At 40.3% G+C, this 25,827-nt stretch overlaps 1 protein-coding gene across 1 annotated transcript in view; it reads left to right on the top strand.

The window, feature by feature from the left end:
* LOC140994316 (protein kinase C alpha type-like) overlaps nucleotides 1–25,827 on the top strand; it is a 103,432-nt gene continuing 77,605 nt past the window's right edge. The window contains exons 1-2 of the mRNA XM_073463887.1: nucleotides 1–345; nucleotides 2,979–3,010. Coding sequence (XP_073319988.1) covers nucleotides 179–345; nucleotides 2,979–3,010 — 199 coding nt within the window. The 5' untranslated portion in view covers nucleotides 1–178. The remainder of the gene's footprint in view (nucleotides 346–2,978; nucleotides 3,011–25,827) is intronic.

Genomic DNA, 25,827 nt, shown 5'->3' with positions numbered 1-25,827 from the left:
CGACCGACAGGCAGGGAAAGCCCTCAGACAGTAAGCGCAGTGTCTCCGGTGAAGACCGCCGCTCCACACTCTGCTGGCTCCACACTGAGGGCTGCGCCGCTACACGGACTGAAAAACACGCCGACACAGCAAAGCACGACTGAAGCTGCAGCGTTGAACCGATTTTCAGAGGGGGGACATGGCTGATGTGAGTTCAAACGAGTCGTCCACCGCGGACGTGGCGAACAGGTTCGCTCGCAAAGGTGCTCTGAGGCAAAAAAACGTCCACGAAATCAAGAACCATAAATTCATAGCCCGGTTCTTCAGGCAGCCGACTTTCTGCAGCCACTGCACCGACTTCATCTGGTAAGCCTTCCCTTCTCCCACCTCCACCACCCTGCCTGACGGCTGCCTGTTGCATGTTGGATAACTTCAGTCGAGTAGCCACACTCTGCTCGATGATGTAACACAACTTCACGCTAACTTTCCCTGCAGTGTTCACACTCGTGAGAGACTTTTCTTGCTGGTAAAAGTCACAGAGCATTTGTGTCCAAAAGTCGTCAGCTTTGTCTTCCTAGTAGTGTTTCTCTCCAGGGATCCCAACTTGTCGAGGTTTTTGGTCCAAGCGGTCCCGTATGGGAGGAGTTCTGCGGTTGTTTATGTTATTAGTCAAGCATTGAGATAAACTGTTTGAGTGAAACATCTGTTTATCGTTGTGATTCTATCTAATTCCCAGTGAGAAATCAAAGCAATCATCAAATCCCAGGACCCCTTTCTTGAGAAATGTTGCCTAAGTTAACACCAAAGTAAAAGAAAACTGTTACAGCTGTTCACGTCCACTTCTGTTGTCTTGACTGGACCTGGTGAAAGTTTCTGGATGAGTAACAGGCTCCTTTTCCTGGCACGTCATTCAGCCTTCCATTTATTGGTTGTTACTGTGGAGAGCAGCTCAAGGTTTTATGGCTCAAAGAAAAAACTCTCATAGCTGCACACTGGCTCGATTTTTAGGGGAAACTTTGCAGTTTGCTGGCACTATGAGGCCATATGGAAAAGATCTTCACCTACACAGAGAAATGGCTCAGCATATGCACATGGTGTTCAGCTGCAACACACTTGAAGTGGGCGGTGATCGCAGGGAGTGTGCCTTTGTGCTGCAGTTCTTGCCAAGTTAAAGTATTTTGAAAGTATGACAGATTTACCTCAGTTTAGTTGAAGTGTTTTTTTTTTTTTTATGTTTTATCATTTTGCTGCTCTGTAAAGATCACCTCAGGTATGTCTCAACTGCGAGAGGAGATAACTTGCAGTCAGCTCGGTAGAGTTGCACCCACGTTTACAGGTGGGAGTGTGATCTCAGGCCATTTATTGCTTGTGGCTCATAACCTCGACAGTTTTACAGCATGACCTGTGCTCCATTCCTCAGCAAAGCACAGGCTCAACATGAAACTTAAAGGCAACACGTTGTTGATTTGCTGTGTAAATGAAAGAAGGGAGCCTCTTTGCGCTAATTTAGATGGTTAATCAGTTTAGGTTTAGTTTAATCAAGTGTTAGTTTCAGTTTCAGTCGACGATTTAAGGTTTTTCGTACAGGTGGTGCAGTACAAACTGGGGATAGACCGACTGTCGCGGCCAGATATTCAGCATTTTACGATTATCGGTATCAGTATCGGTATCGGTGTTGAAACAAATACATATTAAAATGCAATGATTGGCTCTTATGCAGCATTCTTTCTCTGTCTGTAGTCACTACCCTGTGCTCTCACGCTCCCATTCAGCCACAAGGGCGTTATGGTGAGGTAGACACTGATGTGATCCGATGAAGCCTCGCTTACAGGCTGCGTTTCAGTTCATCCTGAGGGTGTCCGATGGGGTCGAGGTCACGTGCGTGCAGGGCAGTCAAGTTCTTTCAGCCAAACTCAAAATAATATTGCTTGTCATGTTGAAACAAGAGAGTCTCTGCCAAAATGTTGCTCCAAAGTTAAAGCACACTGTTGTCTGAATCAGTAGTCCCCAAATGGTATGCCGTGAGGCTGTGGGGTTTTGTCACAACCATAGATTATTATTGCAATATACAACTAAACAACAAGTAATGAATCAGTTTTTAATTTACTATACAGGGCTCCAGAGTTAACTTTCTACACTGAATGCACTGGTGTGCATTAGTTTTTCATTTAGTTGCACTCAATAATACATTACTTAACAAATAATGTAAATGACTGAAAACAGGAATAAAGGTGCTGAAAAACATGCACCGGTGAGACCAGTGGAAATGTTTAGTCTGTGCAGCATCCTGGAGCCCTGCAGTCCTTTATACACATTCATCTCCTAATAAAGAGGCAAATTCTATAACTGAAAAAATCCCTTAAAATTCTTCCAGGAAACCAAAAATAAGCAAGTACAGAATGATTAGATAACACGTTATAGAGGTTTTTTCTTACATGTGAATACAGTTGTTCCTTGAGATTTATGCTTGTCCTTTGGTGTGCCTTGGGCACAAAACCTTGGAAAACCATAGGTCTTAATAATCATTGTCTGATGCAGCATCAACATTAACCTTAATTGGAACTAAGGGGACTTGCGGAGGAGTGACCATATGGTTTTGTTCATAAAGCAAGGGCATAGGTCTTGCTTCAGGCAACAGGTGACAATTCAAAATAAAATGGAATATAAGGCTCTCAGGCAATTGGTTCATCAAAATAACAGCTTTTTGCTACTGCTCATGTTTTTCTTGTCCCCTGCATCCCCTCTGAACCCTACGCCAGTGTCATAAAGTGTAGCTGACAGTATACCATCTTCTTAAATATTCATTTTAGTGTTTTGGTTGGGGAAGATGACAACAAATGCTTCCAGCAGAATATGAACATTTGAAAGCTCTGCTGTACATTATGCAACAACACCCTGTCCCTGAATGAATGAATGTATGTATGAATGAAAGGACTGGCTGTGTGTGAGTGAGAAGGAGCATAAACAACTGTTTAATTCAGCCTTCTTTGTTTTCACAGGGGGTTTGGAAAACAAGGATTCCAGTGCCAAGGTAAAAACACAACTGACTGACATCTGACTCATTGAAGACTCATTCGGATATGAGATCTGTGTGTGTGTTTGTGAGGCATGTGCAGTATTTTAAGTGTATGCTTTAGAAAACTCTTCATTTCCTGCCTGCTTCCTTGTCTGCTGCTGTCACACGAACAGTAACAGTTAGGGTTGGGACATTTTGCTCACATGTTTGATGCTCTTTAAGACACCAGCTCCATTTCATTTGTCCAGCTGACATAAGAAAAGGACATGTGATTACCTTTTGTGGATAACTGATTTGTCTGTGAGCGTGTCTCTGGTTATTTCTTCTTACTGCTGTCCTCTGATGAGAAGCAAAGATAACACGACACAATTATAAACGGGCATATCCTTCAAACTTAATGTTCCCAGATGTTCATAACCTTCATTTTCATTTCCAACACGCTATTTCCATCCCCCTCATGATTTGTTTGCTATTTTGCAAGCACGACATTATTTGTTTACCTTCAGTCATTGTAGTGTTATTGTGGTCAGGATGTGTCTAAATCATGTTATGGCTCATGAAGGAAGATGTGCCCTGGATAACAGTGTTTATACATTCATTTGGCAGCATAGAACTATAATTGGGTTTGTCGTTGGTTCCTTCTGATACTATGAGTTGCCTTTTATATGTGTGACACTACTAGCAGTTGTTTTGAGCTTGTTGACATGCCGCCGAACTAGATATAAAATGCAGATTCTCACAGTAATAACTGGAATTTGATGTGCCATTTAAATGCCTACTATCAGTCAAGTACATTCTAATAGGTGAGCTTTTGCTTAATAAGAACAGGTCTGTTGGTGAAGAGCAGTTCGACAAAAAGGGACTAACGGAAGTGTGTTTGGTGTTAGCTGTCTGAGCTGAAAATAAAAGGGAAAGACTATTTTTGAGGAAATCAGGGACAGAGAGGAATAGAGAAGAGGGACAGAACACACTAATATGGACAGATCTAGCTGCCCACATCTGGACCGAAGGTGGTTTCCCTTCAACCCTCCATTTTGAGCTTTAGCATGGATCAGCTCTGAGAATTCCTCATCTAATGTGGAAACATTTGGGCTTGCCAGAGTCTGACTCTGACAGCGAGTGCCCAGGTAGCAGCGCAGATGATGTTAAACCAATATTTCACTTCGATATAGTCTTAATATAGGTGGGTACTGTATTGTCTTCAGGGTTGCTGTGTGGGGTATGTATCCGGATATTGGATATGCAATAAGGATCAAATGAAATGTGTCACAATATATCCGAATATCTCTAACTAATTTTGAGTAGTGTATGTACATATACAAATCTGACTATGGATATTTCATTTATATTATAAACTGACATCTTAACATATATGAATTACATATGAATTGTTATTACGTATGGCGATATGAAAATAAACTTATAGACATTTTTCATATATGTACATTTACACATTTTACTATACATAATACACCTATATCTCCATACATCCAAGGATTTATGTATCAAATAATCATAAGTTACCTTTAAGGTAACATATGGCTGCATCACTCTGGATATAGGGGCATATTTGTCAAATTGCATTTCCGTATGGGGTAGCAGGCTTCGTTTTCTAGGTTTGTCATGACACTCATTGCAATCACAGGCATTTATTGATGCATTTTTTTGTGTAATTCTTTCAATATTGCCAATACCGGATGATGGCCCTTGTTTACATCATCTGATGCAAGTTTGTGAAAAAGGTTCAAGTATGTCACAGTGGATGACTTGAGTAGAAACCCTTTGGATGGATTTCCTCTCACTGAGTTGTTCAGTAGAACAGAATCCAGTCTCTCTGCTGTACACTTGAAGATAAACACTTTGCCATGCGAGGCGTTTGATCTCAATGAATCAGAAGCGCTTCCCTCAAGAGCGTCAGAGAGAGTGAGACATGCAGAGGTCTTTATTGAATCATTACTCATCCTATCAATGCATTTAGATGGGTCATAGTGTTTAGCGTGTCTGGGAAATGCCCACATAGGAGCAGGCATGTCATGTGTTTACATGTAAATCTTCCCCAGCAGGCGGGTGACTGCACACTACCCAACACCCACTCGTCTATGTGATCTCCTCTCACATAGGTGAGATGCAGTCAGCTCTCAGACTGTTTGCTCGTACTTGGGTGAAACCAGGCTCAGTAATGAGTCAGTCCAAGGTGTCGGGAGTGTTGACAGCATAACATGTTTTTGCATAACCTGACATTATCGTCAGTGTGTCCGCCAACCCCCTCCCCTGCTTTCACAGCAGGTTGTCATTGTCATCCTGCCTCACCGTTACCGTCACTGCTTTTGATACAGGAGAAGATAAATTGAATGATTAGAAGGATGAGGAGAGGTCTTGAACACAAATGGTGCTCTGGAGATTTTTTTCATCTGCGTCAAACATTGAAAACATCCAGGCAGGAGATTGGAGTTGACTGCACCACTAAAAAACTGATCACTCCTTCTTCCAGTGGAAATCTGTGCCTGGATCTGTTAAATAAGTGATGCGTGCCATATGAACATGAAGGTGATTGGTTACTCTGCAGCTATTCAGAAGAAAAGAGAAAGGTAATCAATTATTAAGCTTAAACGCCTATATAAAATGAGGGTTGAGTCCTCCAGCAGAGACAGCGAGCCTCTCAGTAGCTCCTTGAAAACGACAGTTAAGTGATAAAGTGGAGAGTGGCATTTCTGTAACAAGAGTGACATTTAATTTTCAGCCCTGCAAATGCCCCTTTACTAAGAAAAGGGTGAGCTGCACACAATTACACCACATGTGTAGGTTATAGTGTTGTGAGCTTGAAAAACTGTGAGGCATGATCAGGCTTTTATGAGTCACTGCTGTGTGTCATGTATTGGCCTGTCACGATAACATGCATGTTTTATCATATCATGCAAATCTTATCTTATTGAGCTGTTGATGTGATTTTGCTGACCTCGATATTGCCTTTTGTGTTTACATGTCTGTTTGTTTACATAAGATCGTAGCCAACATGATGCCAGAATAGCTACCATATTTTTCACTACCATTATAAGACATGGCCGTTGGCACCAAAGCGTTTTTTCACATAAAAATCACCAGACTTTATTGTGTTTAAGGTTGACTTTTTTGGCTTCAGGTGAATAAAAATCAAACCACTCTCAGTGATGAAATGTTAGAAAGTTAACGTTGAGGACAGTTAATGTTGTGGACACAAACAAGCCTATCAGTAGCCACCGTTCTAGATGGTATCTGTACTGGAAACGATCTATCTGTTGTCAAATGGCTACTTCTCCTGTGGAGTCGTATTTCAAGGCTCTGGCCTGCTGCCGTTGTGCAGCAGGGTGTCTCAAATCACCATTTAGTTGACATTGTTATAGTGGCGGGCAATTTGTACCCATGTCACTCAGCAGATTCACCATTCAGATCTTGTTAAGTTCACAATGTGGGCTGAGGGTTAGGGTTTCTCAATTGGTTTTCATCCCTTGGAGCTCCGATATACGTTAAGGTTAAGGTGGCAGTGTAACCCTGTTCTGTGACCTGTTTCACATTAATTCAGCTAAACATGTTAATAGAGAGCTATAGTGTTCTGTCGGGCCACTGAGCAGGCCTCCTTAAGTGTTTGGGGTCAAGTTCCCTCTTCCAAGGGCATCTGTGTTGACACTTACTGTAAGAGTGTTGATGTAATAATACTGTATTTCCTTGCTTAGGATTTTCCAGAATTTCTGCCACAAAGTGACTTTTCTAACACAATGTACATGGTATCATGAGGCCATCGTGCCCCGCTGCTGTAAGCTGAAACACAAAAACAGCAGAGCAGTATTAAACCTATTTCAGATTTTATTAATATTAACCGTTTTAGTCCATCTGACTCTGCTAATGCGCGTTCTAGTCTCTTTTGATAGGAAATTGTTGCTCAGACTCCAAATCTTTGTCTCACAAATTGATGTTCTTTCTGGCCTCTGGGTAAAACAGCAGCAGATGAAATAAACTGCTGCTTTTTGCCGACTATAATTTGAAAGTGTCTGGAGGCATATTTCATCAAAGAGCAGGAAGGAAATTAAAGGAGAGGTAAAATCACAACATGAAGTCTTTATGAAATGTTTCTCTTGTTATTCCAGGAGAAAGGAGTATTCACTAGTGACTGTGGAAGTCTCTGTTTCTGGTCCATACACTGCTACTAATTCAGATCATTCCTCGAGTGTTAACGCAGTCGATGGATTTGGTCTCGCTCGGTGGTTTCATGGGGAGGTCCTCTAGGTTTCTGGGTGGATTGGACCATTGTTGGCAGACTATAGACAACTGTATCCCACCTGAGGATTTCCCATTCCCTGATACACACAAGGAGGAGGCTAATGAGTATTGCTGTTCTGCCTCTCAAGAGAGAGGACTACTTGATATCCAGCAATACAAGTGAGGACATGTACAGATCAAGGTTGATTACTGTTTGACCACTGTTTTAGCCTGGCAGCTAAACGCATTTGGACCAATTTTGTGATGATTTTGTAATGAGAATCAAAAATAACAGCAGACCTACTACAGAAACAAGTAGTGTGTAACAACTGTGCTGCAAAATGAACATGGAAAAATGTATTATGATAACTAGCAAGTACGGCACAATTTGTCAATCCTTGGGCCTCACATTTTCTATACCAAATAAGGATGACCATATAATGTACATAATGTACATTTTAAGTAAGTATTTAAGTAAACATGTTGCTCATATATAAACCAGCCCTGCCTCTTTGTTCCTGTGCTGGTTAGTCGTCTTGTTTGTTGTATTAGATCAAACTTTGACAGTGTCGGACACATAATAACGACCACAAATATTTCTGTGCGCCAAACCCCATCAATGCACATGCTGCGGCTTTGTTTACCTTGTGCTGCACACTGTTTGGACAGTTCTCAAAATATCCTTGTACACATCCGCCACAGTGTCATCCCTATAACGCCTGTTGACAGTCCAGGGAAAGGTAAACTCAGACTGTCTACAGTCCCCATCTAGACTTTCGGCTGCACACATTCTACTAATATGTTCCAATTTTTTTCAACATACGTTCCAGTCGATGTTTTCCGTTTGAGTGCTACGTCCAGAAGTTGCATCAGAAGCTGGGTCATAATGCTCGACCTTCAGCACCATGGTGGCCAGAAAAAAAAGGCAGATTGTGTACACATGATTCCTTGATTTAGTATGGAGCTGTAATTTTTTGGTTTCTTTACTCCTTTTATGGGTTGTGGACAGACAAGACATTTAGAGGACGTCAACTTGGGCTTTGGGAAACACTGAGAACATTTTTCATCATCAAAATCAGTAGATTCTACCGACTTGTTTCTACAGTTTTCTGTTTGTTTGTGTATTTATTTATTTACCCGCACAAATATGAAGACTGACTTCAAAGAAAAAGGGCAGAGCGGGGGCATCATCTTTCATTTCTGTCACAATTTTAGCCTTTAAAGCCTCAAACGTAATTTGCTTTGCATCATTTCACCCTTCAAGACATTACTGTGAGCAGAAACGGATCGTGATGGAGACATGAAAGCCCTGTTGATTGTGGTCATGAGATTTTTATGAGCCCACCGCCTTAGTTGGGCTGTGAAACCACAAACCACCGTGCTGTCGCTGTCGCTTCATCTCTGCTACCTCAGTGGCCGTGCCTTTGTTTGTGCCTTCCTCTGTAGTCTCTTTAAAGCAGCAAAAACAGAACCAGATTAATTGCTAACAGCTTTGATGCCAACAGCTGATTTACTTTCTCTTCTTTTCATCTCTGTCCTTTAACCTATTTGCTTGTTTCTCTGTTTGTCCTCGGTTATTTCATGGGCTCACAGCCAGAAGACTGCCCTCACAGTGGCCTCAACCCTGGGTGGCTGCCCACTGGGTTGCTCCAATATGGCCACTTTCCTTCTCTCTTTCTACACACACACACACACACACACACACACACACACACACACACACACACACACACACACATATCCAGTCCCTCCCTCTCAAATAGTTAACATTGCTTTGCCATGCTCTTAGGGTTAAGATGATCCAAGTGTTTGGCCCTTTATACTGTTTTGGCCCAGAATTGGATGGACATCAAGATAGAAGATTTAAAGACCCTTTGAATGGAGCAGAGCAGAGAAGGGGCATTTTGACATATGTGTGTGTGTGTGTGTGTGTGTGTGTGTGTGTGTGAGACAGAGGAAGGGGGCAGAGTTCAACATAGGCTATATTTAGAGTTGCTCCTGCGTCCCCAGAAGAAGAAGAGACATAGAGCTATGCATAGAGTTGGTTCTGTTTATAGGAGGACACTTGCTCTGTCTTTAGATGGTCACTGTGTGATTACATAAGGGCTTTGTCAAGGGACACACGTTAGTCAAGTTGGCAAGTTACTGACTTGACTGTGGATATATGTATGAGCTAGGGATGGAAAATTTTATTGATAGCAATGTCATTATCAAGTCCGCTTATTGGTCTGTTATTTTATCGATTCTCTTTTTGTACTTAATTGCATTCCATCGCTGGTTATTCTGCATTTTGAGAATGAGACTTTCATTTTTCTGTGAAACTACAATATAACATTTCCAAATATCAGTTATTGGTGTCGGTAACCATACCGACTCTGAAAAAAACCCATCTTTGTCGTTCCCTAGCATGGTGTCACTCGTTCACCCTCTCCTCATTGTTTTGCAATGTGCAAATGTCAGAATAGCGTGCCAGGATGGATTCAAGTAAATGATAAGCTCAGAGGCGTGCGATTTATATGGATCGGACAATTTGGAACCAGTTCTCCATTCCCATCCCCAGTTCCAGCCATGGTCATTGGGGATGCTTTCTCTTTTTGTATCTTTTTAACTAGTCAGCTGATTGAGTACTATAACAGGAAGTTTAGGGTTTAGCTAATTTAATTTCAGAACTTTAATGCGTTTTTTTCATTTCCAGCATGCAGTAATAAACTATTGCAAATACATGTTTTAATATCCACCGTTCTGGAATAATGTTTGATCTGGAATATTGTTCATTATTTCTCCTAGTTGCAGACATTTGCACTCATCACCCTACTGATTTCCACTGGCATTTGCCTTGTATTCATAATAAACAGAGGAACAGTCACTGATGCAGTTCAGTTAGTTAAAGAGAAAAGAAATGTGGTATACAGCACACAAAACTGATAAAGCAATTGGCCTTTAACACATGCAGATTAAACAGTAACTTCCCTTATCGATTTCTAATTCCACATCATGCCAGCATGAAAGACATTTATCATATCAGATAGGATTTTTATTGAAGTGACTTCAGTTCACCACTTGCCAAAGCAGAGCAGCATGTTTTTTGTTATGTGCCTTTTAGTTTAACTTATCCAAAAGACGACTGTGGTTTGATACAGCAGTGAACAGCAGTGTATTATGCAAATAAAATGGTCAAATCCACCTGCTAAAGATGGTAGATGGTTATCAGGACCGTGACCAGCACAATGCTACCTTGTGCCTGCAGAGATGTGGCCCGACTGACAGAGACCATAATAACTACTACTCCAGCAAATCCACAGCAGTAAAAGCTCTTATACCCCAGCTGTAAGAGGGTCACCACCTCGGATTCATGCTCTTCAATAGTTAAAACAACTCCTAGCTATTGCTTTTTATTACTTTTAATCCACACTGCCGCCTGATCCATAAGCACAAAAAAAAGTCGCCAAGGTTAATGCGGCAGGGATCTACTCACTGGTGGTGATATCAATGAATAGTAGTTACAATAAGCTTCATGTTGTGCAGAATGTCAGATTATTGCCAGAACAAAGTGAAGAGCAAATAAAACATTTAAAAGTCAGCGTTAGCTTGTGACTAATAAATAAAGCTGAGATGGTCCGAGGAAATGCTCCATACCAGACTGAGCAGGACAAAACACAATGAGCAAAAGAAAAAAGGAGTTTGTAGTGATAGTCAATGGCAGCAGCTTAGCATTGAAGAAATACAGATGAGTGCCAAATGGAAAATAAGGTGTCTTTATGTTGATAAATAAGATGTTAGACCACCAGAACAGCTGCGATGTGCCTTGATTCTACAAGTTTGTGGTGCACTACTGGTGGTACCATTCTTACACAGCTATAACAGATAGTATTGCAAAGGATTAAACATGTTCAACTTGTTTCAAGGTAGTTATGTTGAGATGCTACTAAATACCTGGACGTTCAAAGGATGTAGATCTGCTGTATACAGAAATATTACAGAACAGATCATATTCTCTCATCAAGAACACAAAATAAAATTTAATTTTGTTTTATGGTTTAATGGATTACTGAATTGTTATCGCATTGGGAATGCTGCGTGCTGTAAATTGTCAGTGCTGCAGATTTTAATGCTTTCTATTTGCATAACTCTGTAGTAGTGGATTATGTGTTTTGTTTAGTAGCAGTGCGTAATGTCTCATTGTAAAAAAAACTGATGTAAGGCATGTTATGCAAAAGTGTATGATTTAGGGCTGGACAATATGCAGTAATGTAGTTTTAGGATATGTTGCGTTACATAATTGCTGCTTGATGTTTTGAAATCTCCTTAAAAGCATGCAAATGCTCTGAAACAGACAAATACTTTAGTTTTGATAAAACGAAACAGACATTCAAGGTCAAAATGTGATTCCAAACATAATAGAGACGCTATTGAAATGCAAATAATCATCGCTCATGGCCAACAGTATGTGTTTGTCTTAAAGCCACAGCTGAGTAAAGAATTCCTGATCACTTTGGGTGGTGACATGGAGGTGTTGGCTAGCAGCTTGCTTCGGACCAGAAGGAGCTTTGCCAAAGTGAACTGAATGGCTGTTTTGAATTTCCTTGAAAGCCTCTTGTCTCTCGTCCTGTTTCTCGCCAGTCAATTCCGACCAGCTGCATTAAGATTAGATTAATCCATCATGGGGGTATGCATTATTTATCACCTCAATTCCCACCATGCATTTGGGGGAGATGCCGTGTTGTGTTCAAGATGTGCCTCATGGCTCTAATTGTGTTTGGCACTGTATAAGGTGGTGTTTGCACTGTAAAAACGCTGCTGTTTATCATATTTGTCAGCCAGTGTCAGAATATGTAAATCCCAGTGCTTACAGAATGAGCATTCGTCATTAATATTGCTTTTAGATTTACGTGACAGAGCGCTGACATTCAGTCAACATGTCAATATTTTAAATGTGTGTTGTGATGTTGGTTGCTCCTTTACTGCAGTTCTTCCCTCCATGCTTCTGAGCCTGTATTAGATTACTTTCTGGGCTTCCATGGAGACCTGGACGACACGTTGATGCAATTCTGCTTGTTTCTTGGCACAGGATGGCTCCTGCATGGAGGGAAATACATCTTCTGACACCTGCATGTCATGAGATAATAGAGCCCTGTTCAGTTCCTGATTGCATGCTGTCATGATGTAGCCCAAATCTGTTTCACAGTTTGATAAGGGGATTTGTGTGCAGGAAGGGGACCGGCTGAGCAGTCCCAGGTGGGATGACGTCCACGTTCCTGCTGTCAGGCTGATGTCACATGGAATTTGAATGGTCACATTTTTCCGTCTCTCTATCAGTTGGACAACACAGTGACAGCAAAGCATGTCGGGGTTTTGTACTGTTGTCAAATTATGACAAACAACTCTGAGCTCCCGGATTTGGGATCTTGCATGTTGGCTCAAATACTGCATTTGACTCAACTGCTGTCAGCCCTCTTTACAAGTGACTACAACTATGTAGGAATTTCCATTGCTTTGGTATTTGCAGTGATAATAATCTTAATTTTGTGTTTATATGCCAGGCCTAAAGAGCACTGCAGATTGTTTTGGGCTGGCAATTTATTTTTATTCTTTTTCTGGATGTGTGATTTCCCCTGTTGTTGGGAGACGTGGTGAATTCGATAGGGAAATATCTGCACCTTAATACATTGTTAAGTATGGAGGTAACAGAATTTGTAAAGCCTTAATGCAATCGTCTACACTCTTGTGTCTATAAATATTAAGTTTTTATGTAACTATTGCAATTTTAAACTTACAAATTAAATACATATTACCTCATCTGCTCATTCTGTACCTCATACTGCATTCTGTTTTATGATTTCCTAAAACAGAATATGTAATCTCTCTCAGCCAATCCCTCTTGTAACAACATTTACACCACTGTAAATATATATATTTTGATGGAACTGAGAATGAGACTCAAAAATCAACTTTATTTAGAATAGCTCTAAGAGTTTGCCTGCATTAGCTCAACACAGTGTTTCTGTTTCTCTCTGTTCTGTTTTCTCTCTACCCGAAACATTATCGTCTCATTATCTCATTATCAGCAGTACGTTTTTTGTAAAGTCACCCAAAAACCAAATGTGTGTGGAGGAAGCTTGGTAATTATGTAGCTGATCAAAACCAACATGACCGAACAACCTCTCACCGACAAGTTGCAAGTTTGTACAAAGGAACAGCATAAGTAGGCCTATGTTTAATAGGAGAGGTTGCATCACAATTGTGATTATCTGTAACCTCAATCACAAACTGAATGTGTGGGAAACACTGCTATCTATTAGCCTCTATTGGATGAGTGCAACATTTTATCCAAACCAGAATGCATGAGGCAATCTGTTGCTACCCTCAAAACTGCTGCTCTAACTTCTGCTTTTACTTACTACAGCATCAACACTGCTACAGTGTTAATTTGAAGCAGCAATAAAATCTGAAAATGCTAAGTAAGGCCTTTACTTCCTCAAAGTTTCACCTCGTGACCTAGAGAGAAGAACTATTTTTTGTAATACTGTGTCGATGTATGTGGAACAAACTTGTATGGACAGTGTACCCATGTAGTGTGGGGTGGAGGAGAAAGCCCAGCCAGCAGGTCTGTGTCCTGGTGTCTGCTCTGTGTTTGCTCGAGCTCCTGCAGGAGGAAGCGTTTGGCAGCTTGGTCATAACGGACTCGGGTTGAGAGCGTGCAGATACAGCACGGCGAGCCAAACTCTCAGAGCCTCGGCGCAAAGTGATTCCCTCTTTTGGCTTGTCAAGAATGGTTATAGTTGATATTTATTGTAGCGAGCTAGTTTTACAGTTCATGAATACAAATTTGTCATGAGCGTCATATTTATTATTGGAAATCATTTTCCGTCCTTTGTGCTAGCAGAGTAATATCTTTGGTAAAAGAGAGCCATAAAAGAAGTGACACTGTTTACTTTCAGTTAGGACTAATACAGAAGTGGTTTATTTCTTGACTCCCTATTTCACTGTGCACAGCAGTGTTAAGCAATCACACATAGAGGAATCCATTGTAAAGGAGGCTGAGATACTATTTCTGCACTGACAGCAGCCTTTGTACTGTACAATATGATGCAACAAACCATATAACATTTCCAGGAAGATGTGTGACCTGCTTCTTCTTAAATGGGAAGTCATGCTTTCTAGCTGTTGCCATGGCATTTACTTAGTACTGGACAAAATAGACTAAACTAGATTTGAATTAGATTTTGGATATCGTTATATAGTAATATGCCACAAGTGTTGTCTTTTCCTGGTTTTATTTGTTCTCATACTTGCCTTGACACACTTGACACATTATACCCACATTACCGATGATTATTTATCAAATGTCGTCGTGTTAACGTTTTGTGAAAGTACCAATAGTCATCCCTACAATATTGTCACAATATTGATAGAAATATTTTTTCAAAAATATTGTGACATTTGATTTTGTTTTTGTTTTTTTGAGGAGATTTCAAAATATCTTTCAATTTACCATGTAACGTGATACAGCCTAAAAATATTGCAATGATTATTTTAAGGCCACATCGACCAGCCTTACTCTCAGTACAGTATGTTGCTCTATCTGCCTACACATATGGATGCAATATTCCTGTTGAGCTGTTTGGCTGTTGTTGAAAGTGCATTCAGGGTTGGGTTGGGGGAAAAAAATCGGTTCTGAGATGCATCATGATTCTCTCTTGAGATTGAGAAGATTATGTCTCCATGTAGAAATGTCAATAATGTGAAATTTTAAAATACATTTCTCAACATCAAGATTGCCTGTAACAATTTTGTAAGACCAAAGCTTACATTCCTTACATTTACACCAATTAGATGGTGAAACGTAGCGAGCGTAAACATGTGTATTGTGTTTATTTTGGTGAGGATAGCCAAGAGAAATGACTTAAGCAAAGGTAATGGAAGTAAGTTGATCTGTTTAAGTGTAAGTGTAAACAGACAACTTTGCAACTTTACCCCCTTTAAGCGTTTCTTTTAGATATCACTGTTGGCATCGCTATCCCAAAGATATCGTCAGCAACATGGCTATCGCTAATGTTCTGGCTACTGTCCAAAGCATCCATACGCAGATGGTCTTATTTTTCTGCAGCCATTTCACAGTGCAATCAGTGGTAACTTCAGAATGATAAGTCAAAGCAACAAAGTTGTCTATTTCCAGTTTAATTAATAATAACAAATATGCTGTGTTTTAAAAGTAGTCACACAGTGAGAAAAAACAAATGATGTCTAGAAATCAAACATTTTGATGCATGGGTAATAATTTTATTGCACTGTTGCCCAGTGAATCGGAATTTAATCTTGAGGTGCCTTGAGATTGCTACCCCTAATTCAGGGAAGTGTAGGAACATTACTGAATTTGAATAAGATGAGGCATGCTGAGGACAAATGGAAAACAACAGAATGGTAACTGACAACCACGAGCGTAACTGATATGAAGCCAAAAGCAGCACACATTAGCCCTGCAGATACACAGTGTCCTTTCAGAATGCACAGATTTGTGGTAGTTAGTTCAGTTTGACCTCTGCAGCAGCCGTAATGGTTTTTAAAGTCATCCATTTAGATGATTAAAGCCACGTGGATGGTTTCAATGTTAAATCTACTTTCAGATGGTTGATGATAATGTTTTGAGGGGCAGAATGGTATCATAGGTGCTTAATGGGAGCTTAATGGGAGCTTTTACTTGAATGAAGCACTCATTCAGACTGTTCTTTTTGTGAATGGGACCACCTGTTGTTCTGTCATTTGCTCATAGGAAGTGTGCCCACTTACAGGGATTAACTTTTGGGCTGGATGTGAGCAGCAGGGAACAATCCTTCCCTTCACCTCTGAATCAATGCTGTAACATCGACAAGTCACAAATCCCACATCTGTCTGCATGCAAAGTAGGTCTCTGGGCTGGCTGCAGTGTCCCTAAGCTGGATTGTCTGTCTTGCCATTTAACACAGACCTCATGTTGGCCACTGCTTTACATCGATGGCTGGTGATCTTCAGAGATCCCAAGAGATCCCGGTCAACATTTCAGGATCAGGCACTCTCAGGATTTACTGATTTTAGTCGGTATTCCACATCGTTGTGGATCTATAGCTGCAGCTTGGATAGAATTTACCTTTAATGAATAGCATTGATATCTTCTGCTTTAAAAGGCAGGCCTGACATAAAGACAAGAAAATTGAAGTGGGGAATACCTTTTTCTTTTCTTGCCTCTTCCTTCGCAATGTGATAGGGAGCGGGAGTTTCAACCAAATGGATTCCTTTAGGTCTGGTGTTGGCTGAATTGGTAATATCACATAAACTTTCACATACAATAATGTCCTGTTTGTTCATTTAAAGGGTGGGCTGAATTGTTTATATATGAACAAGCTGCCGAACATATCAGAGGTGGGGGTGGGCAATATGATGATTTTAGATGATTTTATGTCCCCTTTGTGACCAATACCCAAGAGTAATTTGTTATTAATTGATATAATGTAAGTAAGTTACGTTACTTAAAAAAACTTACATTAGTTATTTTAACCCTAAATATGATCTTTTCGTAACCCTAACCAAGGAGATTTTTTGCCTAAACCCACCCAAACCGAGACTATTTGACAATGTTAAAACCTTTCCAAGTGTCATAATATGTCATACTATGCAAACTATTTGTCAGCGTGCTTTATTTTGAAAGTGTAAAAGGATGTTGGTTAACTCTGTCGTTGAACAAACCCATAAAGTGATGTAGCCTAACTAGACTGGACAAATGACTTCTCGTGGCTCTCCCTTTGGTGACGTACTTTTGCCACAAAAATCTTAAATATAACATTTTGGTTTAATTGTGCAAATAGAGAAATTCATTGCCTATTTCAAGTCAGGTTATTGTCTACAGGGCACTTCAAAATTGAGGGAAAATAAAAAAGATTGTGGATCGTGATAGGAATTATATAGATGGTGATATAATTTTTGGGCATTATGATCCACCCCTAATCTGAGGGGTGAATGTGCATACAACCTCCCACTGTGTCCCTTTTAATATGGTGCAGTAAAATTGTATTATGTGACTCTTAAGCCGAAACCATTCCCTTCTGCCTGTCTTGTCTTTGAAATTTGATCTTGGCAGCTGCAGAGGCATGGACTTGTCATGGATTTTGTCATCAGCAACTCTCTTGTGTTATAGTTGCTTCACCAGGCTGGTAAAACAATTGTAAAAGAACTTTAATCTAGTGTCGTGAAAGCCATTTGCAACAACGAGCTGGTTGATAGGGAGGAAGTAAATTGAATCAGTCAGTTACCCAGACAGATTTCAATCACTAACTTTTTTGCCACATCCTCAGGGAACTTGTGAATGAGAAACCTGATGAGATGAAACTGGCAAATAGATGTTGTAACTGTTGCCCCAAGTACCTTTCCTTGACACCAGTCAATTCTCATGATTAAACAGGTTCCAGGCTTCAATGTTATACTCCTGCACACTTGCCAACCCCCCCGGTACATTACAGTATACTAAAGCGTGATAGTGAAAGTGCCAGATCTCTGCCATCAGTTGCAGTGAAGTCACTCGTGGATTACCGATTACTGAATAATCCTGGTGATCATGATAAGTTTCATTGGGCTTTATCGTTTCTATCATCACCAGTCGTCACAGCCGCAGCTGAGTCGCTAAGCCTGTGCGACCAAAATGCGCAGTTTGTTGTCCATTCTGCTGTATTAGTTTGCTCCAGTTTACGCAAACAAATGCAGTAACTGACACACATAAACTCATGAACACACGGATCAAGTGTCATTTAGGCCTATATGTCGACATCTGCTCTGAAAGTGGTTAGCGGTGGCTGCCAACTTAATCCATACACAGAGCATATGGCCTGGTTTGTTATTGTTGTTTCCTTGTATTACTTTTTTAATGGTTTCTACTAGGGGTGGGCAATGTATCGATATTATATCGTTACCTTGATAAAAATCTAAACATTGTCTTAGATTTTGGACATTGTCATATGGGATCGTGGCATGGGATAAGTGTTGTCTTTTCCTGTATTTACAAGACTCTTCTACTTGTTCTTGTACTTTTGCTCTGTACTGGGGGCATTAATTAATCATTATCATGGTGAAATAACAAGGAGTACCCTGCTTATTTGGTCATACCCATGCCTCAGAAGCAGTGAAATGGAAGTCTTTGTGAAAACAGCAGTGAGTGAGCTCCACTTAGGCTGCAGTCCAGCAGACTGATAGCCTTCCCATCTGGACATAAAAGACTCGAGACACTTAAAGTTTCACTTTCAACTCAAAAATGTTACATTTGAGCCACACAGCGTCAGACAGACGTCCAATGAAATCTGTATTTTTAGCCCAGAAAGTAAATATTTGCCTGAAGAGGAAGGATCTGTTTCTCTCTTTGTGCCGGCTCTCTCTGTCCCTTGCCTCCTTCCCAGAATTTTTAATACCCACTGTAGTTGAGGTGGTTTGATGGCAACCTTGTAGTCCTTAAATAGTCCTGACCACAGTTGTCAATTAGACTGGATCTTAATAAGGTAATCACAGGATGGACACAGTGTTACGTAAGTGATGAGCCACAGGAATTCATGAAAGAATACATGAGTATGTGTCAGCTGAGAAGCACTGTAGATATTAAATTGCAGCCTTATTGGATGAAAAAAATCTATAACACTTCAATACAAATGAAATAAAACAGCTGTTGTTAGTGTTTCTTGTGTTTAGGTGCTGATGCAGACCAGGTTACCTTGTTCGAGTACTTCGGCTCTGTTTGCTGCTGGATAGCGAGGATGGCAACTCTGTTTTCTCCTTGAGCTAATGACTGTTAAGCCAACAGCTGGTTGACTTCCCCTTGCCTGTATGTTTATGTCTCTGTCGTTCTGCTGATAGAGATCATGCGTATATCTTTGTTACTCAGAGGTAACGTAAGTGGGGAGATCATAGCAGGGCCCCTTCTAATGCTTCCGGCTGAATGAGCAATTGAATTTCTCTGGCTCTTAGCCGTCATCATTATGGTTACAATGTGTCCTTACAGACACTTTGTGATGTTGTAGTGGTGAACAGTTTCTCTGTCCAAGTCTTTGTACTGCAGATGGCACTGAATGTGTAAGTAAAAATCTCTCTAAGTCTTGCTTTTTTTCCATTAAAGCCAGACATTTAAAAAACCAAACAATGCCCTTGTGTTGGTTTTTGAACCCATTTGGGACAACATCTGGTGAAATATGAAAGGCTAGTCATTAGCTTTGAATGCTCCATAGAACAACAGAGAGCTCCAGACAATGTTGAGCCAGTCATTCCAGTCAGACACTCTGGAGTTATTGGAAATATTTGGATCATAACTGGACGCTCCTGCATTCTTCATTAGTTGTGCATGTGTGTGGAGGGGGCATGGCACTTCTAGCTTAAAAATCAAGTCAAGTTTGCATACATTGCAGCTAAATCTGTCCATGGAAAAAAAAAAGTTTTTCAGCAGATATCTTGGACTAGGCGAGCTAGGCAGTTTTGTGTTTATATGTGTGGTATTTATTCAGTTTGAGAAATCCCACGATCTCTAGAAAGCCATAGGGTTAACTCCAGGCTGACTCAACTATGGATTTAACAATGTAAATATGGATACAGCATTGGGGGCGGAGCCCCTTTCGTTCCAATGAAAGCTCCTCAGTGGCACATGAAGCCAAACATGTTTGACTTCCGGGTTATAAAATTACACAGATCTTATGCATTTTGGGGACCAAAGAGCATGCACACTAGAGACTTCTGCTGATTGAGTCGGCTAACTTCCAGTTTAGCACCCGGCTAACTTGAATGGGAATAAAATAATTGGTGAATGGTACGGCTCTTCTAGGCTTTTCAAATGTTATCGGACAAACTGGCTCAAATTCTGACAGTGAAACGAGTCATTTGGTGGGAGTTGTGACGCTCAAAAAAATATATCCAATGTTTAACGGCTGCTTCTTTCACAATGTAAGTTTATGGGGAAGTCTTCATGGAACCCAGTGCATGACGTGACGTTGTAATTACACAGTTGGACCACTACAAAAGTTGGCTCCAAAGCCTGCCGCACTTCCTGGGTGCTTGGACTCAACAGGGAAAGGAAAATTGTCTCTGTTGCTAGGTCGTTACTAAGGGTCGGCCTACTTGCTTGAATGTTAATTAGGTTTCATTTCATATACGTAGGAGTCTACTGATGTGGCGGATTTCCGGTTATTCGTCATGACCCCATGTATTTCCATGGAAGCGGAGATAACACTCATATAATGTTTCGAGAGTGAATTGCATAGAATAGACTTTGATTAAATCTTTTATTTTGTTAGTAATAGTTGTATAGTCACAGTATTACACTCGAGGATATGCTTTACCGTCATTAGTGGCACAGCAGTGATGCGGTCAGGACAAGCACTTCCTCTCCTGTTATATTGCTTGAATATGGGTGATTCTAATGGCAAGTACAAGTAGACTGTTACGTAAGTGCTTTGTCAGTCATATTGAGTTGCTGAAGGTTGTTGGAGGAATAGTTTCCTCATGAGCTTTTCAAAATTGAAACAGCTTTTGTTGAATGCTGACGTATTTATTATGTGGAACAGGAAGGGCATGATGCAGCTCAAAAGATGCAGGGTAGGAAGGAAATCCAAATAACTGTCTACATTCTATAACAATAGATACTGTAAAGTATTAATGTTTCTAAAGAAAGACATGTAATTTTTCCAGTTACATACAGAGTGAGATGAATAAGGACAAGGACAAGGACAGGTTGTGTGCAGTCACAAAGTCCCCCACACAACAGTGATAAAATCAAAAAATCAAAAAATATTTCTAATTCCTTCCATCATTTTCACTTTCCCTTCCCCTTCCTCGTGGGTTTGTTTAGTCTGTCTGCAGTGATGTTTATTCTTTCTGAAGTTTGTGGGAGTTAAAAGGCCAAAGCAGACACAGCATGTCAAAATAAATTGTGAAGTTCATGTCAACTTTACTTTAATTGTATTGATGAAAACAGATGTAGAAAAGAAATTTACTCCGATGCTATCTATCCACCATATGAAAGTTCTTGTAGCATTCAGCAATGAATGTTTATACTCTGACTGACCTGAATTGACCCCTTCCAGACTGTTACTGAAGGAATCATGCACATTGTTAAAAATCCAGCTTTTCTGAGAGACATGCATTCAACTTAATAAAAGGTGTACCTTTCAGAGGTACAGGCCACTTTGGGTACGGATAAGAATGCTTTTAAAACTGAGAGGGTTTGCTTAATCCATGGGGAGGTACAGCACCGAACATTACCAAGGATTAGAGAGGGATATTACTGTCTGAATGCATTAGAGGTGTATTAGATAGCTCCATGATGGAGCACAGACTAATGCACCAGGCTCTGAATTACAGCGTAATCTGCATTTAATTGCCCTGAGTTTTGTTGTGATAATGGCATTATCTAATGGAAGAGCTCTAGAAGGGTTTGTACCAAGAACAAAAGGCAGGGGAAATGGAACAGGCAGAGGCGTAGTTACAGATGTGGGACTCTCACTTAAGGACGATTACACAGGTTGGTGAACCGGTGACATTTTGTGAACCCCAGTTACACAAAAATCCCTTTCAGCACAACTGAGCTGTTCTCAACAATGAAAATGTCAAACATGTTAAAGAGGGGCTTTTGATTGAATGCAGTTGCATTGTGCTGTTAGGGTTGCGAAATTCAGAGATTATACAACGGGGAAACTTTCCCTGGGAATTAACAGGAATTTATGGGACATTACAAGAATAAAATGGAAAAACAGGGGTTATCTTATGCAGATAGAAACAGTTGAACTGTCATTAATGAGTTGACTCATTCAACAAGAATGAACCGAAATCGGTTAATTAAAACTCCTCAATTGGCATGCTCAATAAAGCTACATCCCACATGGCTAGCCAAAACTAGCAGAAGATGTTATAAGTTATAAATGAATACTGGTTAACTGAAATATCATGAAAGACAATCAATAGTGTGGGCTGCACAGGTGATGGGATTAGTGCAATGTGTGTGCAGATGGTTGTAATTTTATTGAATTCCTGTTTCATATGATGCTGAAAATGATCTGTACATGTGATGGAAGAGGGGGCTACTGAATGCACTGATTGAATGCATGATTACAATTCAATTAAAAGTTCACTTTTAAAAGGTAAAATGTTTATGTTGAATTAGTGCAAAATTCACGTCCAGAGTTTCAGTACAGAGTTTATTTTGCCTTAGAAATTTACCAACCCTTTGCAACCCTATACAGCATGGAAATGAAGCACTTGTTTTGGAAGAGGCCTTTGTCAGTGTGTGATTTTTCCATGCCTTCCAGCAATTGTAAAGACTAGTAGGCTCTTCCTGCCTCTCACTCAAAAGGCACACACAAAAATTTCAAGTTATATCCCGGATCATGTTAAATCATATGAATTACAAAGGAAGCTTGTACCTTGTGATAAATCTCTCATTGAAAAAATTCCCAGAGCTCATAACAAAATATGTGCCACTTCCTGTCTGGATTCAGGAGCTAAGGGCTCATTGTTTATGAGCTGGCATTTAATCTTTTGGACATGGCCCAGTGCCCGTCATAATAGCAAATGAAACTACTCATGCACATACACACACTTGTATAGCTGTCATCGAAATGGACTGTTGCCCTGGTAGCAGGTTTAAACACTAAATATTGATTTGGTCAGTCCCACTCTTGGCTGTCAGGGAACACATGGTCCAATCATTTCCCTTGTGTTCTCCATTGTCTGGTTAACCTTTTTGTCGTCAGTGTCTGGAAGAAGAGGAACGCCTTGTAACCACTGTCCCCTATAAATATACAGTAATTTACTGCGTCTCTTGTCTGCAGAAAAGGCTTCATGATCCAAACGCTCTCTTTTAGTGTGAAATTATAGCATTATTTGACTGTCAGAATGAAACAATGAAACATTCATTTTCAGTTCTTTTACCATATAATTTGTGAGAGCCTCTGCTAAGCCCTCACAATCTGGTGTCTCTGGTACTTAAATCTGGTTGGTCTGTTACACCGAGTCAACCACTCTGTGTGAGGACATTCAAATATGTGATGGATTTTGCAGAAGTGGCATTTGCCAAATAGAACGTGGACTGTATTGTTAACTTACCCAAGATGGAAAATATCAGGCTGAATGTTGGACCAGATCGTCACCTGAAGCGCTGAGATTGATCCTGCAGTTTTTCAACTTGTCCAGCGAGAGATCAATGCAAATATTTTTGGCAGCATTGATGAGCTGCCAATAAAGTTCAGACTTTAAGTGGAAGGAACAGCTTGACAATAAGATGGAATTTGAAACTCGTATTGACTTTGAGACTTTATTGAAGACAGAATGCTGCAGATAGTCTGACTGAGGAAAAAACTTGACAGGAGCAAGAAACACCAAGACCAAATTCTGCAGATGTTATTTATTGATATCTTTTTGTACAAGTCAAAAACATACAAGGGCTGAACAGACTTTGAATACATCTTGCCGGTGCTGAAACCAAAGAAGCCTCAGCCTTGAAGTGAAACAGCCTGAAACCTGTTTCACAAGCCCATCTCAAAATGTGCTATTGTATTGCTTTTATGAATAACTGCCTGAGGGAAGTTAATTACTAAATCACATGACTAACTGACCTTTTCCTTGATTATAAAGTACAAACTGAAGCACACAGGCCCAATAACATTTCAAATCTCTGACGGCGCTGAACTTGTGTTAAATCGAACTTGGCAGAAATATTGATCCTTTGCTTTTCATCTTGGAAACCTTTCTGCACTACTCTCTCTCTCGTATAAGATAACTGCAAGCTTCACCTTGATTAAACAGGATCTATCAATTGATGCTGGTAAGATGTGTTTGGTGGGGGAGAGGGCGGGGCACAATGTTGAGATCCTGAAGAACCCTGTAGTCTTACAGTTTGCTGCCAAGAACAAGGTTAGATCCAGTCAAATGAATATTTCAGTTCTGTTCAAATTTCAGCCTACAGTTTTTGTCTTGTCACGGCGGGTTTGCAAGTCTTCATCATTTAAGTCACTCTCTTACAGTTGGTTTGGGTTCAGGTCCACCTAAGCTTTCATTCAAGATCCTGTTAAATGTTAGGGTTTAGTTTAAGCCTTGGTGTCAATACTTGCCATCGCCGGTTGGATCGTCACACTCCTGAGAATAAAGCTTTAACTCTAAGTCTGTGTTTAAACACCTCACTGCAGGAAGCATGTTCCAACGGTTTTTATTGTACTGACTGATATTTTAGATCAGAAAGTAGAACACCTTATGAGTTGTGCATTGTAAAAGAGTAAATGATTAACACATACGTTAATGATACATAAATTTATGACCTAAGTCATGAAAACAAATCTGGTAACAAGGGACTTTCAGTCAGGATTAATTTTTATGACATCTTTGCCTTTGATCTGATATGGATGAGGAAATTCCTGATACTGATCATAATAAATATCTGATATTCAAATGTCATAACACATGAGCATGTGACATAATTCCGCTTGCAGCTCTTCAAATTGTTTTATAGTTCTCAATGTTTTGTAAGACACTATAAAGAGAACAGATAAATATATATTCAGTTCGCTTTAACCTTGTTTAAATAGTTAATCCTGCCACACTAAAAAGTTCTCTTTGTTCCTCTAATAGATGATCTAAAGTTAATCCTGCCACAGATTGCAAAGTGGTTTATAATCCATTTGCACAAAAGACAAGATGAGACTTAAATGACTTTAAGCTGACATAATATTGTAAAAATTAGAAAAACAATGCTTTTTCCTCAACAGAAATGTGGGTTTGTGGTGCTATTAAAACAGTATCAACAGCTTGTCTCTAATGATCCTCCGGCTTCAGTGAAAGTGGAGGTTTTAGAGATAAATGGGACAAAAAATAATAATCGTGTTCTCTCCATGTTCTGTCCTGATATTTCAATGAACTGAAAGGGTTCAAGAGACTTAACAAATTTAACTTAAACCCTCTTTTGTTATTTATGTATTTATTGTAATTACTGGATTTTTATAGAAGCACAAGCAAAAAACAAACATGACAAATTTGTTACATGAGTGGCTAAGACGACAGTTGTCGTCAGGAGCATGGAAAAAACCTTGAAGATGAAGGTGGTGATGGCTGCATCGCACACTCTGAAAGCATCCAGCACACTGAGTTTTTAGTCAAGACCAGACATTAGCCAGGAACAGCCTCAAGTCTTGGCCGTGTTAGCATGGCTCCCATCTTGGACCTCTTTCCTCTCCTCCCAGGCGTGGTCCGGCTGGTCTGGCTGAACGGCCCATTGGACGACCCCAAACGCAGAGCATTTGTCCGTGTTTATGGGTCCACTGAAAAGCAAACAGAGTCCTAAAGCGAGATGAGAGCTCTTGTTATCGTCACACACTGTGAGTCAGCATTTGATAGTTGGCCTGGAGGAATGAGTCAGTGGTGTGCGAGGGGAAAAAGGTGTTAGAGCTGTTTATTCAGCCATGAGAGTTGTTCTGTCATAACTCTCGGTAGGAAACACCTGAAATGGGTGTGTGCATGCAGGAACCCAGGGCGGCAAAATACACACAAAGTGGACAGCAGTGTGTATCTTTCAGCTAGGCTAACAGCTTCTTGCCGTCTCTGTTGTTTACTGTCTG

Source organism: Pagrus major, chromosome 4 (assembly GCF_040436345.1).
Source record: "Pagrus major chromosome 4, Pma_NU_1.0".
In the NCBI taxonomy this organism is placed as follows: Eukaryota; Metazoa; Chordata; class Actinopteri; order Spariformes; family Sparidae; genus Pagrus; species Pagrus major.
The sequence above is the reverse complement of the archived record's forward strand: the minus strand, read 5'-3'. Positions and strand labels throughout refer to the sequence as shown.